This window comes from Rhinopithecus roxellana, chromosome 7 (assembly GCF_007565055.1).
Source record: "Rhinopithecus roxellana isolate Shanxi Qingling chromosome 7, ASM756505v1, whole genome shotgun sequence".
Taxonomy (NCBI): domain Eukaryota; kingdom Metazoa; phylum Chordata; class Mammalia; order Primates; family Cercopithecidae; genus Rhinopithecus; species Rhinopithecus roxellana.
In genome coordinates this window covers 91,533,971-91,546,954 of record NC_044555.1, presented here as the reverse complement: position 1 = coordinate 91,546,954, position 12,984 = coordinate 91,533,971, and the positions used below count along the sequence as shown (strand labels likewise).

At 34.2% G+C, this 12,984-nt stretch overlaps 1 protein-coding gene across 3 annotated transcripts in view; it reads left to right on the top strand.

Annotated features, from left to right (window-relative positions):
* Positions 1–12,716, top strand: part of KLHL13 (kelch like family member 13) — a 219,018-nt gene extending 206,302 nt beyond the window's left edge. For all 3 annotated transcript variants that reach the window (XM_030934700.1, XM_030934699.1, XM_030934698.1), the window contains 3 exons: positions 393–1,188; positions 8,594–8,707; positions 11,142–12,716. In XM_030934700.1, the coding sequence (XP_030790560.1) occupies positions 393–1,188; positions 8,594–8,707; positions 11,142–11,629 (1,398 nt within the window). In that variant the 3' untranslated portion in view covers positions 11,630–12,716. The remainder of the gene's footprint in view (positions 1–392; positions 1,189–8,593; positions 8,708–11,141) is intronic.
* Positions 12,717–12,984: the final 268 nt, after the last annotated feature.

Below are 12,984 nucleotides of genomic sequence, written 5' to 3'. Positions count from 1 at the left end.
ATGAATCATAATAGAATAACCTTCTATTTTCCCATGTTTCCATCTGGCAGGAATTCTATCAGTATTTTTGGGGTGGGGGTGGAATACATGTTTGAGGAGACAAGAGTAATTAATTTGGCCATATTCCAGTTATAACATTGTTTCTTAGAGTAACTTCTAACTTACTGACTTTGATCATTTTCTTTTAGTCAGCCTTCTACCGGATTAAGTAAAGGTGGTTTGCAGATTATCTGTATGTAGATCATTGATACATTTAGATAAGAATCCTTATTTGCATCTAAATGAACATTAAAAACATAATTTACTCTTATTCTAGAACAGGTATTTGTGGTATCAAGATGTGATTGCCATGAAAGTAGTCATGTTTTAATTTTTTTTAATTGGCTTAATAGGTCACTTTAGACAATTGTGTTGAAGTTGGACGGATTGCCAACACCTACAATCTAACCGAAGTGGATAAATACGTTAACAGTTTCGTCTTGAAGAATTTTCCTGCATTGCTGAGCACGGGGGAGTTCTTGAAACTCCCTTTTGAGCGTCTTGCCTTTGTGCTTTCCAGTAATAGCCTTAAGCACTGTACTGAACTTGAGCTCTTTAAGGCTACCTGTCGTTGGCTTCGCCTGGAAGAGCCTCGGATGGACTTTGCTGCAAAATTAATGAAGAACATACGATTTCCACTGATGACACCACAGGAGCTCATTAATTACGTGCAAACGGTGGATTTCATGAGAACTGACAATACTTGTGTGAATTTGCTTTTGGAAGCCAGCAATTACCAAATGATGCCATATATGCAGCCAGTTATGCAGTCAGACAGAACTGCCATTAGATCTGACACCACTCACTTGGTTACACTAGGAGGAGTGCTGAGGCAGCAGCTGGTTGTCAGTAAGGAATTGCGCATGTATGATGAAAAGGCCCATGAGTGGAAATCATTAGCCCCCATGGATGCCCCAAGGTACCAGCATGGCATTGCCGTCATTGGAAATTTTCTCTATGTCGTTGGTGGACAGAGTAATTATGATACAAAAGGAAAGACGGCAGTTGATACAGTCTTCAGATTTGATCCTCGATACAATAAATGGATGCAAGTTGCATCTTTAAATGAAAAACGTACCTTCTTCCACCTAAGTGCTCTCAAAGGATATCTGTATGCAGTTGGTGGGCGAAATGCAGCAGGTGAACTGCGTAAGTGTGCATTTATATTAAGCATAGAGACAAATTTCTTCACTCAGAAATTCTTATCAAATCATAAAATAAGCAGTCCTGTAAAATCAGATAAAAATGTAGCTAGCTAGGGTTTCATTTAAAAACTATTTTTCTGAGAAAATATTAGAGACCATCTTTATGCCTTATCTGGGCATATATCGTTGGTGAGGGAACAAATTGTATCTTACAAATACATCAGTATATTATAGAATATTTTACTTGTGCAGCATATGTGGTCTTCATCTTGAAGGTTCATCTAAAAAGTATACTTAGCTCATTTAAATTATAATAAGGTCTTGGATAGAAGTTTGGCATGTTTTCTCATTTTCTGTTTTTAAAAGGCCACATGATATTTTACTGAACAGGTTACAATCCTTCATTACAGAAAACTTTCATTGTTTCTTCTTTTACAAAATTTGTTACCTATTAGAGGTCACATAGATAATTTTCTTTATAGATTAAATTTACAAAGTCCAACATTATACGAAGTTTATTCACTGTGAATATTATGATCTATGACTGTTTGTTTTAAAAATAATTCTCTTGACATAATATCAGATAGTTTTCTTTACCATAAGCCCATCTGGCAAGCTTTATTTGATGGTCACTTTTTTGTCTTCCCAGTATAAAATTGTCCATAAACATACTTTGATATAGAATACTTTGGCTATATAAATTAACCCAAAAAGGTATAATTTTATTATTTCAGATAAAATTGGGATAGTATAATTTTTCCAAAAATAAAGGCAGGAAGTCCACATTTTATGTTGTGACATATATTTGTCATTGCCATTATTGTTTGGCCTTCTTTTCAATTCTTTTATTCTGTATTATAAATAGAGTCTGTCACAGGGAGGGGAACATCAGAGACCAGGGCCTGTTGGGGAGTGGGGGGCTAGGGGAGGGATAGCATTAGGAGAAATACCTAATGTAACTAACGGGTTGATGGGTACAGCAAACCACCATGGCACATGTATACGTATGTAACAAAACAGCACGTTCTGCACATGTACCTCAGAACTTAAAGTATAATAAAATAAATAAGTCAATAAATAAAATACAAAAATACAAAAAAGACAAAAAGAAAGAAAAAGAAAGAAAGAAATAAAAAGAAAGAAAAAGAAAGAAAGAAAGAAAGGAAGGAAGGAAGAAAGAAAGAAAGAAAGGACCAGCCAGCCAGGTGTTGCTCATGCCTGTGGTCCTAGCTGTTAAGGAGGCTGAAGCAGGATTGCTTGAACCCAATAATAAATAAATAAATAAATAAATAAATAAATAAATAAATAAAGTCCTTGTAGTTGATCAATTCCAGGCTCCATAGAGCTGGGATAGTTCAAAATATTGAGATTGGCTCTGGATAAGTTCAGAGTAGTTCTCAGAATCTTTATTTTTCAATATTCTAAGAAATAAAAGATAGTTTAATGTATTTGAGACTGAGCTATTTATCAGAGAAAAGATTAACTGTTCTCAGCTTTTATACTTTCCTGTTTATAAAACCCTTTCTTGTTAGTGACATGGTCTTTTTCCTGATCTTTTCTACCCAAAGTTTTTTCCTTTGTTGTTACAATGAAATTTTTTTCTAAGACCAGACTTTCTAGGTTGTTGGACTGTGTTGCATGATCATGAACTGCATAGGTGTTCCAATATATTTTGATAACTGGACTTTTAAAAGCAGTCAAGCCATAAGTGTCCTTAGTGTTCAACTGTCCTTTAGGCCTCCTCAGTCAACCCACACCCATTATTTTCACATTATTATACTATTTTAAATTTGTTGTATCTGGAAATATCTAGAAGGTGCAAGTAGTGACTTGGTTGTTTCTTAGAAAATCCCTGTGTAAGATAATCTTTTCTTAAATATTTTCTTCACAAATAATAGGTCATTAACCTGGGCAGTCTTCTTTTCTCAGAGGAAATAGCTCCGTTTTTCAAAGTCGGTCCTTGCTTGTTGATATTATCACCCCTGTTAATATGCAGCTACTTAGTTTTCAATATATAGTTCCTAATACTAATTAAAAGCCATATTCTTCTGGGAGTTTATAATCTTCAGGCCGAGGAGAGTCATTACATAAAACCAAGATGCTAGAGGCTTTTTTTTTTTTTAATCTATCCCAACCCTCTTTCAGTTGCTCCTATGGTATACCCATCTAGGAACTAGAAATAGACCACCCTGTTGGGCAAATGGCTCATACACAGGAATCCTTACTCCTGACCTTCAGAAACCACCCCTCCATCTCTGATTTAAAACAGTCTTTTGTGTTTCATTTAGAAAGGGAAAAGAAGGGAATCATGCTTTTCTTAGGGTATTCTAAATTCATATTTAGGCTTTAACAATAAAATTTCTAAACCTTAACCTAAGGATGATGACTTAAAAAATTTCCCCTCTAATGGTATATATAGGTTCCTTTTAATCTTATTTCATAAACTGCATTTAACAAATGCACGTGTCATTATAATACAGGCACAAACCATCTATTCCAAGAATTCTAATTCTAGTTATCATCCAATTATTTGATATTTTATTCCATTTAAAATGATCTATAGATTACAAATCTATAATGATCTTATAGATTTGTAATCTATAAGTAGCTAAACTTTTGTAGAAAATGATTGTGTCCCTTAAAATCAGCATACCCATCAAACGCATTCTGTACTTAACATTTTATTATACAATATATTGGAAGTTTAAAAAATATTTTGTGATTGACTTAGTAAGTGCACTCAAATTTAGAGTCTTGATTTCAGGAGACAAAAGGTCAAAGAGAGTCATCAGTTAAAGCCAAGAAGCAAGAGGTTTCATTTGTTTCTGGTCCACTCCACCCTCTTTGAGTTCTTTCTATGTTATACTCAAATAGAAGCAAGAAGTAGATTGTTTTGTCATGTCGCATTCTATATTACTGAGGTAACCAAACTTGATGAAACCTGCCTTGATTACTATTGCTCCCAAAGAATAATATTAATGAAATTTCCTGTATTTTACCTATTGATCGTGTTTCTCTTTATATAAATAAAAAGTGAATTTGTATTAGTTGGCTTTTCCAGTTTTCTTGGGCCCATTGTTTTTGCAGAATAGCAGATTTTGATTCTAAAGAAACTCGCCTATATTTCTGAATGTTCCTTCCAGAAACTGAGTTTTTAACATTTCCCTTACCCTACAAGTGCTTTTTAAAAATAGAATTCCCCCTTCAATGCACACATTAACATCTATTATAATAAATTAACATTCCCATTGTAACTGATTAAGTTGACATGTTCATATGCCTTTGTAAATAGAAGGAGGTGATGGGAATGGGTATCAGGAAAAGGGGATTGATGGGAAAGTCATTTAACAATTTAACAGGTTGATTAGTACCAATATATCACTTCATACACACAGTAACCATTGCCTGTATATAATTATAAAAAGAAAAATTTAATGGGTACAAAAATAGAATGAATTAATAAGGCCTAGTATTTGATAGCACAGCAGGGTGACTGTAGTCAATAATAATTTAATTGTATGTTTTACAATAAGTATGAGTATATGTAATTGTGTTATTTGTAACACAGAGGATAAATGCTTGAGAGGATGGATACTCCATCTTTTATGATGTGATTATTATACATTGCATGCCTGCATCAAAACATCTCATGTACCCCATAAAAATATACACTTACTATGTACCCACAGAAATTAAAAATTAAAAAAAGAAAACAGTGGAAACATTTGCAAGACAGTTTAGATCACTTTAATGCATTTGGTCTTTTAAAATCTTTTCGTGGGGTACTTGGACCAAAGGAAACCTAAGCCCATTGTTCATGAAAAAAAGACTGTGTGTGTGTGTGTGTGTGTGTGTGTGTGTGTATGCACTAGCACACGTCTGCTCACCTGGTTTCGTGCTGAAATACAATTCCTTCAAAATGCTGCTTTCCTTTGACACTGGTTACAATGAGAAACTAGGGGAAGCTTAGAGTAGCTGTCACTTAAGTGTAAAAGAAGTCAGTTATTTCTGGTATCTTTCAAAATTGTGTCATATAAAAAAATCAATCTTCCATTGAGGTTTTCTATATTGAAGAAGAATATGACAGCTCCAATATCTTTCACTTCAGTTAAATATTAATAAGTTAAGATTTCAAATAATGAAGTAACTTACAGAAAGCATGTTAGATGTTTTTCAAATAAATGCACAATAAAACTACTAAATTTTATTAAATGCCTCTATACCCCCCAAGGGATTTGGGGGTTTCTTGGTCACTCACCAGCGTTCTGTTTCTAGAGTCCATCTCCCCTCTAAGGGAGCCATCATTGTTCCAATGATTTTCTTTAGGCTAATCTCTTTCCTAATCTTAAAGAACAAATAAATTCCACATCATCTTTTAGGACCGATTCTGGATTTCTATGGAATTATCTCGGAAAATAAGAACTCCTGATATATGTGAGATAACCAACCTAAGTGTAATTCTTAAATTGGAGGGATTCTTTAATGTAAACACTAGGCCACCAGACTACTGAAGTTAATTCTCTAGATTAGGGGCCAGCAAACTTCTGTAAAGGGCCAGAAAGGGTCTATTTCCAGCTTTGTGGGCCATTCAATCTCTGTCACAAGTAATCAACTCTGCTGTTGTAGTGTAAAAGCAACCCTACATAATCCATAAACAAATGAGTGAGGCTGTGCTCCAATAAAGCTTTATTTGTAAACCTGAAATTTGAATTTTATAGAATTTTCATTAGTTAAAAAATAGTCTTGATTCTTTTTCAATGTGTAAAAAATATAAAATCATTAATATTTTTATCTTGTGGGCCCTACAAAACAGGAAGTAGACTGGATTTGGCCTATGGACTGAGGTTTGCTGCCACCTGCTCTAGATTTTTCCAGTTGCCTCTTTACCATTTCCAAGTCTTACAGACTATGATTGAAGCACTGCTTTGTGGCTCCAACTCTTTGCCTTGCATCATCCCTTGCTTCCTCTTCCCATCAGAGTTGTTGGTACTAACCTATATCTGAGTGTCTTGTAAATATGGAAAATGGAAATAAGAGCATGTGTATCTACTTTTTAATTAGATGTATTTTATTTTAAAATAAAATACTATTGATTTTACTGATAACAATAGCAATTCTGCATGGAGAATTGCATGACAATAAAAGTTGACAGTAAAAATTAAACGCCTGGAACAGTTAAAGGAGATAGATTTTTAGCTGGAAAAAAGTTCAAGAATGATGGACTATTATATAGTAATTTTGTTATTGGTGGTTAATAGCTATCTTGCACTGAGGGGCTCCTGTGTGAGAAAGTATAAATGGATTCTTATAACCACTATCAGGGGAAGATGCAATTAAGTCACTGACAGAGGAATTATCCTTCTACATTAGAAAATATTAATAATAATAAAAAGTGAATAACTATTCAAATTCTAACTCCACTATAAAAAGAATAAGAAGAAACTAAAGGAAATCACACTGGAACAGTTTGAATTAAACATAAGAAAGGAAAGTTACAATCCAAAAATTTCAAAGTTTAAGTCAGAGTCCTACATTAAGAAAAGTGTAAAGCTATAGTGAATCCTGCCTTTGGCTTCAAGTAGATGGAGAAGATGATGTCTGGAAGTCTTTTTAGACACCATTTCTGATAGGATGTATGGTTTAATTACTTCTAAAACCTTCCCATTAATGGCTTTGCTAATACCAAGTACTAATCAATGCACTAGGTTTTCTGTTATGTGGTGAGAGAGAGAGAGAAATTTTATATATATAGAGAGAAATTATATATATATAGAGAGGGAAATTATATATAGAGAAATTATATATATATTATATATTTTATATATATTATATATATTATATATATTATATATTTTTTATATATATTTTATATATATAGAGAGAGAGATGTGGCAGTTTAACTTGTTATTAATTTTAGAAATAGGGTTTAAAAGAAATAGAATTGGCAAGGATCCAGGCCTAAAGCAATGAACAAAGCCAACAAAGCAGTAGGTAAAAGAATAGTAAAAGCCTTTGAAATAAGACTGAAAATTCAAAGCTAAAGTAAGTGGAAAAGGAAGTCAGTAGAGAGATACAAGAAGTGGCATAATATAGGTGTGGTTGGAGGAGAAAAGCATACTTTGCATAGTGAATTTGATGATGAAATGAATTTATTGAATAGAGCGGAAAAGTAGTCTCTCTCTCTCTGCGTGCGTGTGTGTGTGTGTGTGTGTGTATGTGTGTTTTGCCTGTCACCATGTTATTTTTTTTAAGTAGAGAATCTCATTCAAAGGTTGATTCATCAGGATTGCATTTGGTTGCAAGTAGCTAAACCTAATTCCAGTGGTTTGATCAAATTGTCCTACTCAATAAACTGCTTACCCGTCACTGCCCAGAACTATATCATATGGTTGACCAAAGCTTCAAGGGAACCTGCTAAATTCAATTTCGTTTTTAGCTTGGTGCAGTTCTTCCCTAAGCAGTGTTGTGGTTCTGTTAGTCTTAAAGTGGGGTTGGGGGACGCAAGAAATTGAATTAGCAGTTGGCAGTGTATGCAATAAATAATAAGAACTTTTCGAGTCAATCTAGACCTCATGCTTTTGATGAGTTCTCTTAATAGCTTTTCTGCCTTTTAAAAAGTGATTACATTTTCCATCTTTCTTGGTGACATTGTTCTGTTCTTGAGGTTATAACAGACTGATTGAAAGATACTTAAGTGAGTTGAGATCATTTCTCCAAAATACATTATGTTAAAAGATGATACATATATTACTGAGAGGAAGTATTCTTAATAAAGACCTTTGTATTATGCCGCCAACCATCTTCAGGTTAAGAGTAGTACTGGATGCGATGATGGTGGGTATATACAAACTATCAGCTTTAAAGTATAAATGTAGAGAAATTATCATCAGTGTCCATTTTGTAGTCTGTATATGAACTAAAACAGTGGGCTTCAGAACATAAACCAAGAAGTATGTATGCTTTCATTCTCAATGTAAAAGTTTGCTTCTTATGTATTAACGTTTGTTTCTATCAACATGGGGACCCAGAATTGAGGAGTTTTTCATTCCTTTTGATTTTTTTCATCCTTTCTTCCTATGTTTTTAGAGCAAAGAAAATGGAGAAATGTCAAATTATAAATATGTAAACAGATTACAGAATAAATCTTAGTGATTTCTGCAATGACAGAAATTTGTTAGATTCTTACACTATCTAGTCTAATGTAACATGTACTAATAGTTTATATTATTAATATAGTCTCAATAATTAACTATAAGAGCTCCCCCCAAAGTCTTTCATATATCTGTCGTATCTATAATAGATATGTTTAAAGTGTTTGGATACTATTACTGTTCCACTTAAGAGAAAAATAATTAATTGCTAAATTTGAAGCTAAAAATCATTTTATTTCTTTTTTGTTTTTTAAACAGCTACAGTAGAATGTTACAATCCAAGAACAAATGAATGGACCTATGTTGCCAAAATGAGTGAGCCCCACTATGGCCATGCTGGAACTGTGTATGGAGGAGTGATGTATATTTCAGGTAAACAAGTATTATGTTAACACAATATAATATATAAGCTTTTAACTATATGGTTATATTTCCATATAGTGGTAGTAATAATAATAATTCAGGCGTCAGGAGTTTGAGACCAGGCGGACCAACATGGTGAAACCCTGTCTCTATTAAAAATACAAAAATTAACTGGGTGAGGTGGTGCACGTCTGTAATCCCAGCTACTTGGGAGGCTGAGGCAGGAGAATCTCTTGAACCTGGAAGACGGAGGTTGCAGTGAGCTGAGATCACGCCACTGTACTCCAGCCTGGGTGAAAGAGCGAGACTCCATCTCAAAAAAAAAAAAAAAAAATCCAGAAAAATGGATAATCAAAATATAATTTATGTTGATTTTAGAAAGTATTTTTGTGTGTATTTGCATATGAATGCCTTGGGCATTCTGTAGATTTATAAGAGTACTAGTAAACCAATCCTGTTGTAAGGTATAACTTAGAAGAAATTGAAACGCATTCAAATTTTGCTTTCCAGTTCCCATGCTCTGTATTCAAACAAGCACCATTCATAGTTTCTGTAGCAACAGTTAATTCATTTTATTTAAGGTTTAGCTAAACTGTGTGAAGGAGTGTATCATTGTATAACATATAAGCTCTCCTATGCATAAAACATGCTTCCAGTATGCGTAATAATACATAATAATATTCATTCTCTCTTTCAGTATAGCCCATAATATGGGTTTCCTTCTTCCTTAGCATTTTAAGAGGATTCTACTATGGTGTCATTGCATAAATATTTCTGTGCTGATTATCTGTATTTTATGCACATGAAGATATATTTTTCTGTTAAAAAATTCTGAAATGGATATAGTTTATTCACAGTGTCCCAGTAGCAACTTTCATTCTCAAATTGTTGGTGTTTAAATCAACCTACTGTCAAATTTCTTTCTTTTTTTTAATGCATTTTCTGCTTTTGTTCTCCTGTAAAATTTAGGAAGAAGTCTCACTTTAATGTAAAGACCACCTCTGGTACTGACATTTAACTTTGTTAGTTAGGTTATTATCACCTGGCCCTGACACACTCTACATGGGACGATTCTTCCCCATTGAATGAAGGCCTACCAGTGCCAGGCCAGCAGCTACATTACTAGAGACCAAAGGTGTAAAGGCGATATTTGTGGCCTGATTGTCTGACCACTGCCTTATGAAATCTGTAATCAATAAGAATCAATGAAAGACCTGTAGCATATGATTGGCAGGTTTCTGGTGTTAAACTCATGAGCAACTACAGAATGTCTTATATTGGAAGAACCATACAGGTAATAAATATGCTCCCATTAATCAGTGATTTATACCATCTCTCTATTTTATGTGGGCAGCTGCTGTACCATTATAATGAGAGCTCCAACTCCTCTGAGAAAAATGACACCTGAATTGTTTTAGTGGTGCTTTGGCATAACTGGCGTGTATTGCAGAAATGACCTTCCCAATTGAGAGTGGTTAGAAAGTATGGCTGATTTTCAAAACAATGAACACTGTTTTGCTTTCTGGGAATTCTGTAAAGCACAGAGAAAATATTTTTAAAAAGCAGAAGAAAACAGTGATAGTGATTGCCATCTGGCCACTTGACAGTAAAGCTTTGAATAATTTGACTGAAAATTAGCTTACTTCTCTCCCTTGTCTACAGAAGGTACAGTTTGATACTTTCGTTGTAGAGACTGATTTATATGTGATCTAAGAGTAGTTTGTAGATGATACAGACTCAATAAGATTAACAACAAATTGCTGCATGTATAAAATTCCACGTATATTCAGCATTCTAATTCTTTAGATTTTTAAACATGCATTCTGATAACAGATGACATTATCCATCCTCGCTCTGCCCACAGAAAACTCTATAAACATAAACAGTTCTGAATATTCTTATAAGCTTGTACACCTGTGCAAGACTTTCAACTTTTTCAAGGCATTTTGAGAAATATCTTACTTCAGAGTCACAATCCTGATGCAATAACTGGAGTAGATATTGTTTTGTGGCAAGTGAGGAAATGGGCGCCTGGAATTTAATGTACTCTAGCCCAGTGCTCAGCACCCGGAGGATACCCACTAAAAGGCAGTAAGGAGTGAATGATGCTTTGTAGTTGGAATTTACTACAGATCCAACTCTATCAGTGACCAAAATATATTTTCCTTCAGCAAAGTCTTTTAAAAATACCATGGATCTCCATTTGAGAAAGTCATTGCAATAATGTGATTGTTTTGTTCTTTAAGAAGATGAAAATGCTATTTTCTTTATTTTTGATCCAGAGAATGTATTTATAGAGGGAAGACAGTCCTAAGAACAGTATTGATAAGCTATATGTCATAATATGTGGCTAAAAGTTAATTGTCTCTGACAGAGCTCCTTTAATTATTTTTGCATTTCTATAACAATCTATTTACTTCATACCTATTGTTTTATTCTTTAGGAGGAATTACTCATGATACTTTCCAAAAGGAGCTCATGTGCTTTGACCCTGATACTGACAAATGGATCCAGAAGGCGCCAATGACCACGGTCAGAGGTCTGCATTGCATGTGTACAGTGGGAGAAAGGCTCTATGTTATTGGTGGCAATCACTTCAGAGGAACAAGTGATTATGATGATGTCCTAAGCTGTGAATACTATTCACCTATCCTTGACCAGTGGACCCCAATTGCTGCCATGTTAAGAGGGCAGAGTGATGTTGGGGTCGCTGTCTTTGAAAATAAAATCTATGTGGTTGGGGGGTATTCTTGGAATAATCGTTGTATGGTAGAGATAGTGCAGAAATATGATCCAGATAAAGATGAATGGCATAAGGTTTTTGATCTCCCAGAATCCCTTGGCGGCATTCGTGCTTGCACACTCACAGTTTTTCCACCAGAAGAAACCACACCATCACCTTCTAGAGAGTCCCCTCTTTCTGCACCTTAAGATCATCTCTACAACTAAGATGCTATAGTTCTATCTTTGCAATGTGTCATAAATTCTCTTCTTTTTCCCCCTTAAGTAGTATATATGTTAGGATTAGCCTCCGGTAATTGATTCAGATATTGGAAAAAAGACAACATTGATGTTATTTGTGCTGTTTGTTTGGCCTAGAATGTTTATAAAGTGGTAACACTACCATTCTGGAAATGTATCCCATAGAAGCTGATGTTTAACATATGAAAAAAAAAGTATCGTCTATAAAATGTTTCTTCAGTACTTTTTAAATGCTGTGTATTGGGTGTAAGGTATTTGTCATCTTACATTAGTAAACCCAATAAGCCAAGTTGAAGGTGGATTATAGTAAATGTACAACTGTGCTCACTAGGCTTCAAAGTAAAAAGTTTTCCTTTCATCTTTGACTGTAAGATGTCAAAGGGAGGCAGCCTGCTTGAACAGGAAACAATACACAAAAGGTTGCCAACTCGCATGAGCTACCTCCCTCTTTTCATAAAGTATTTTTGACATATCTGTCAACCCACTTGACTGTGTGGGTGCATTGGGAACACAAAGTTTCTTAGACACACAGGAGAAATAGCTTAAATTCACTAATATTAATTTAAAAAGCAGCATGAACCCTCTACTTATAAACAAGGGTTTGGTGTTTTTAAAGTGTGTATACATACATACACATACATACACATATGTCAAATTTTTTTTTAATTGAGTGGCACATCAAATAAATGTGAAATTAAAAAGAATTCTTCCAAAAAGCAGCTTCTATTAAAATGGGAATTCAGTATGCACATACTGAATGCATATATGTAGAACCATACAGAATTTAGGTGGATAAGGGCTAGAAATTTTGAGCAACAAAATTTGTCACTTGACCAGATTTTATCTTCAAAAACTGTATTCTACTCCTTCTCCTTTGCTGTTGAGGTAACTTGCATATTATACGTATTCTGTATACTCAGTTCATAAGGTTATTTAGCACAAATTGTAGCAGCTTCACCTGGAGAGCTGCTTTTGCTCAATAAATTCAACTTCCATGTTTTATCTTTTTTTGTTCAATAAAAAACATTTAATGTCATTTTGGTCTGAGACATCCCATTATTGTCTGATTTGACTTCCTTTGATTAAATATCTATATTTTTGGCATGGCAAAATGTGATCAGAATTTACAGCTCTGAGCAGCTTGGATGAGTGAATATTTATGCCTTTTTATTCAAGGAAAAAAAGAATTTGAGTCTAACCTTATTCATCAAAACTCATTGCTGGTGGTGTTTGGGGAATTACATTATGGAAGATGTTAACTGGCTTTTCATCACCACAGAACTGCCAGCAATGTCTAAACCAAA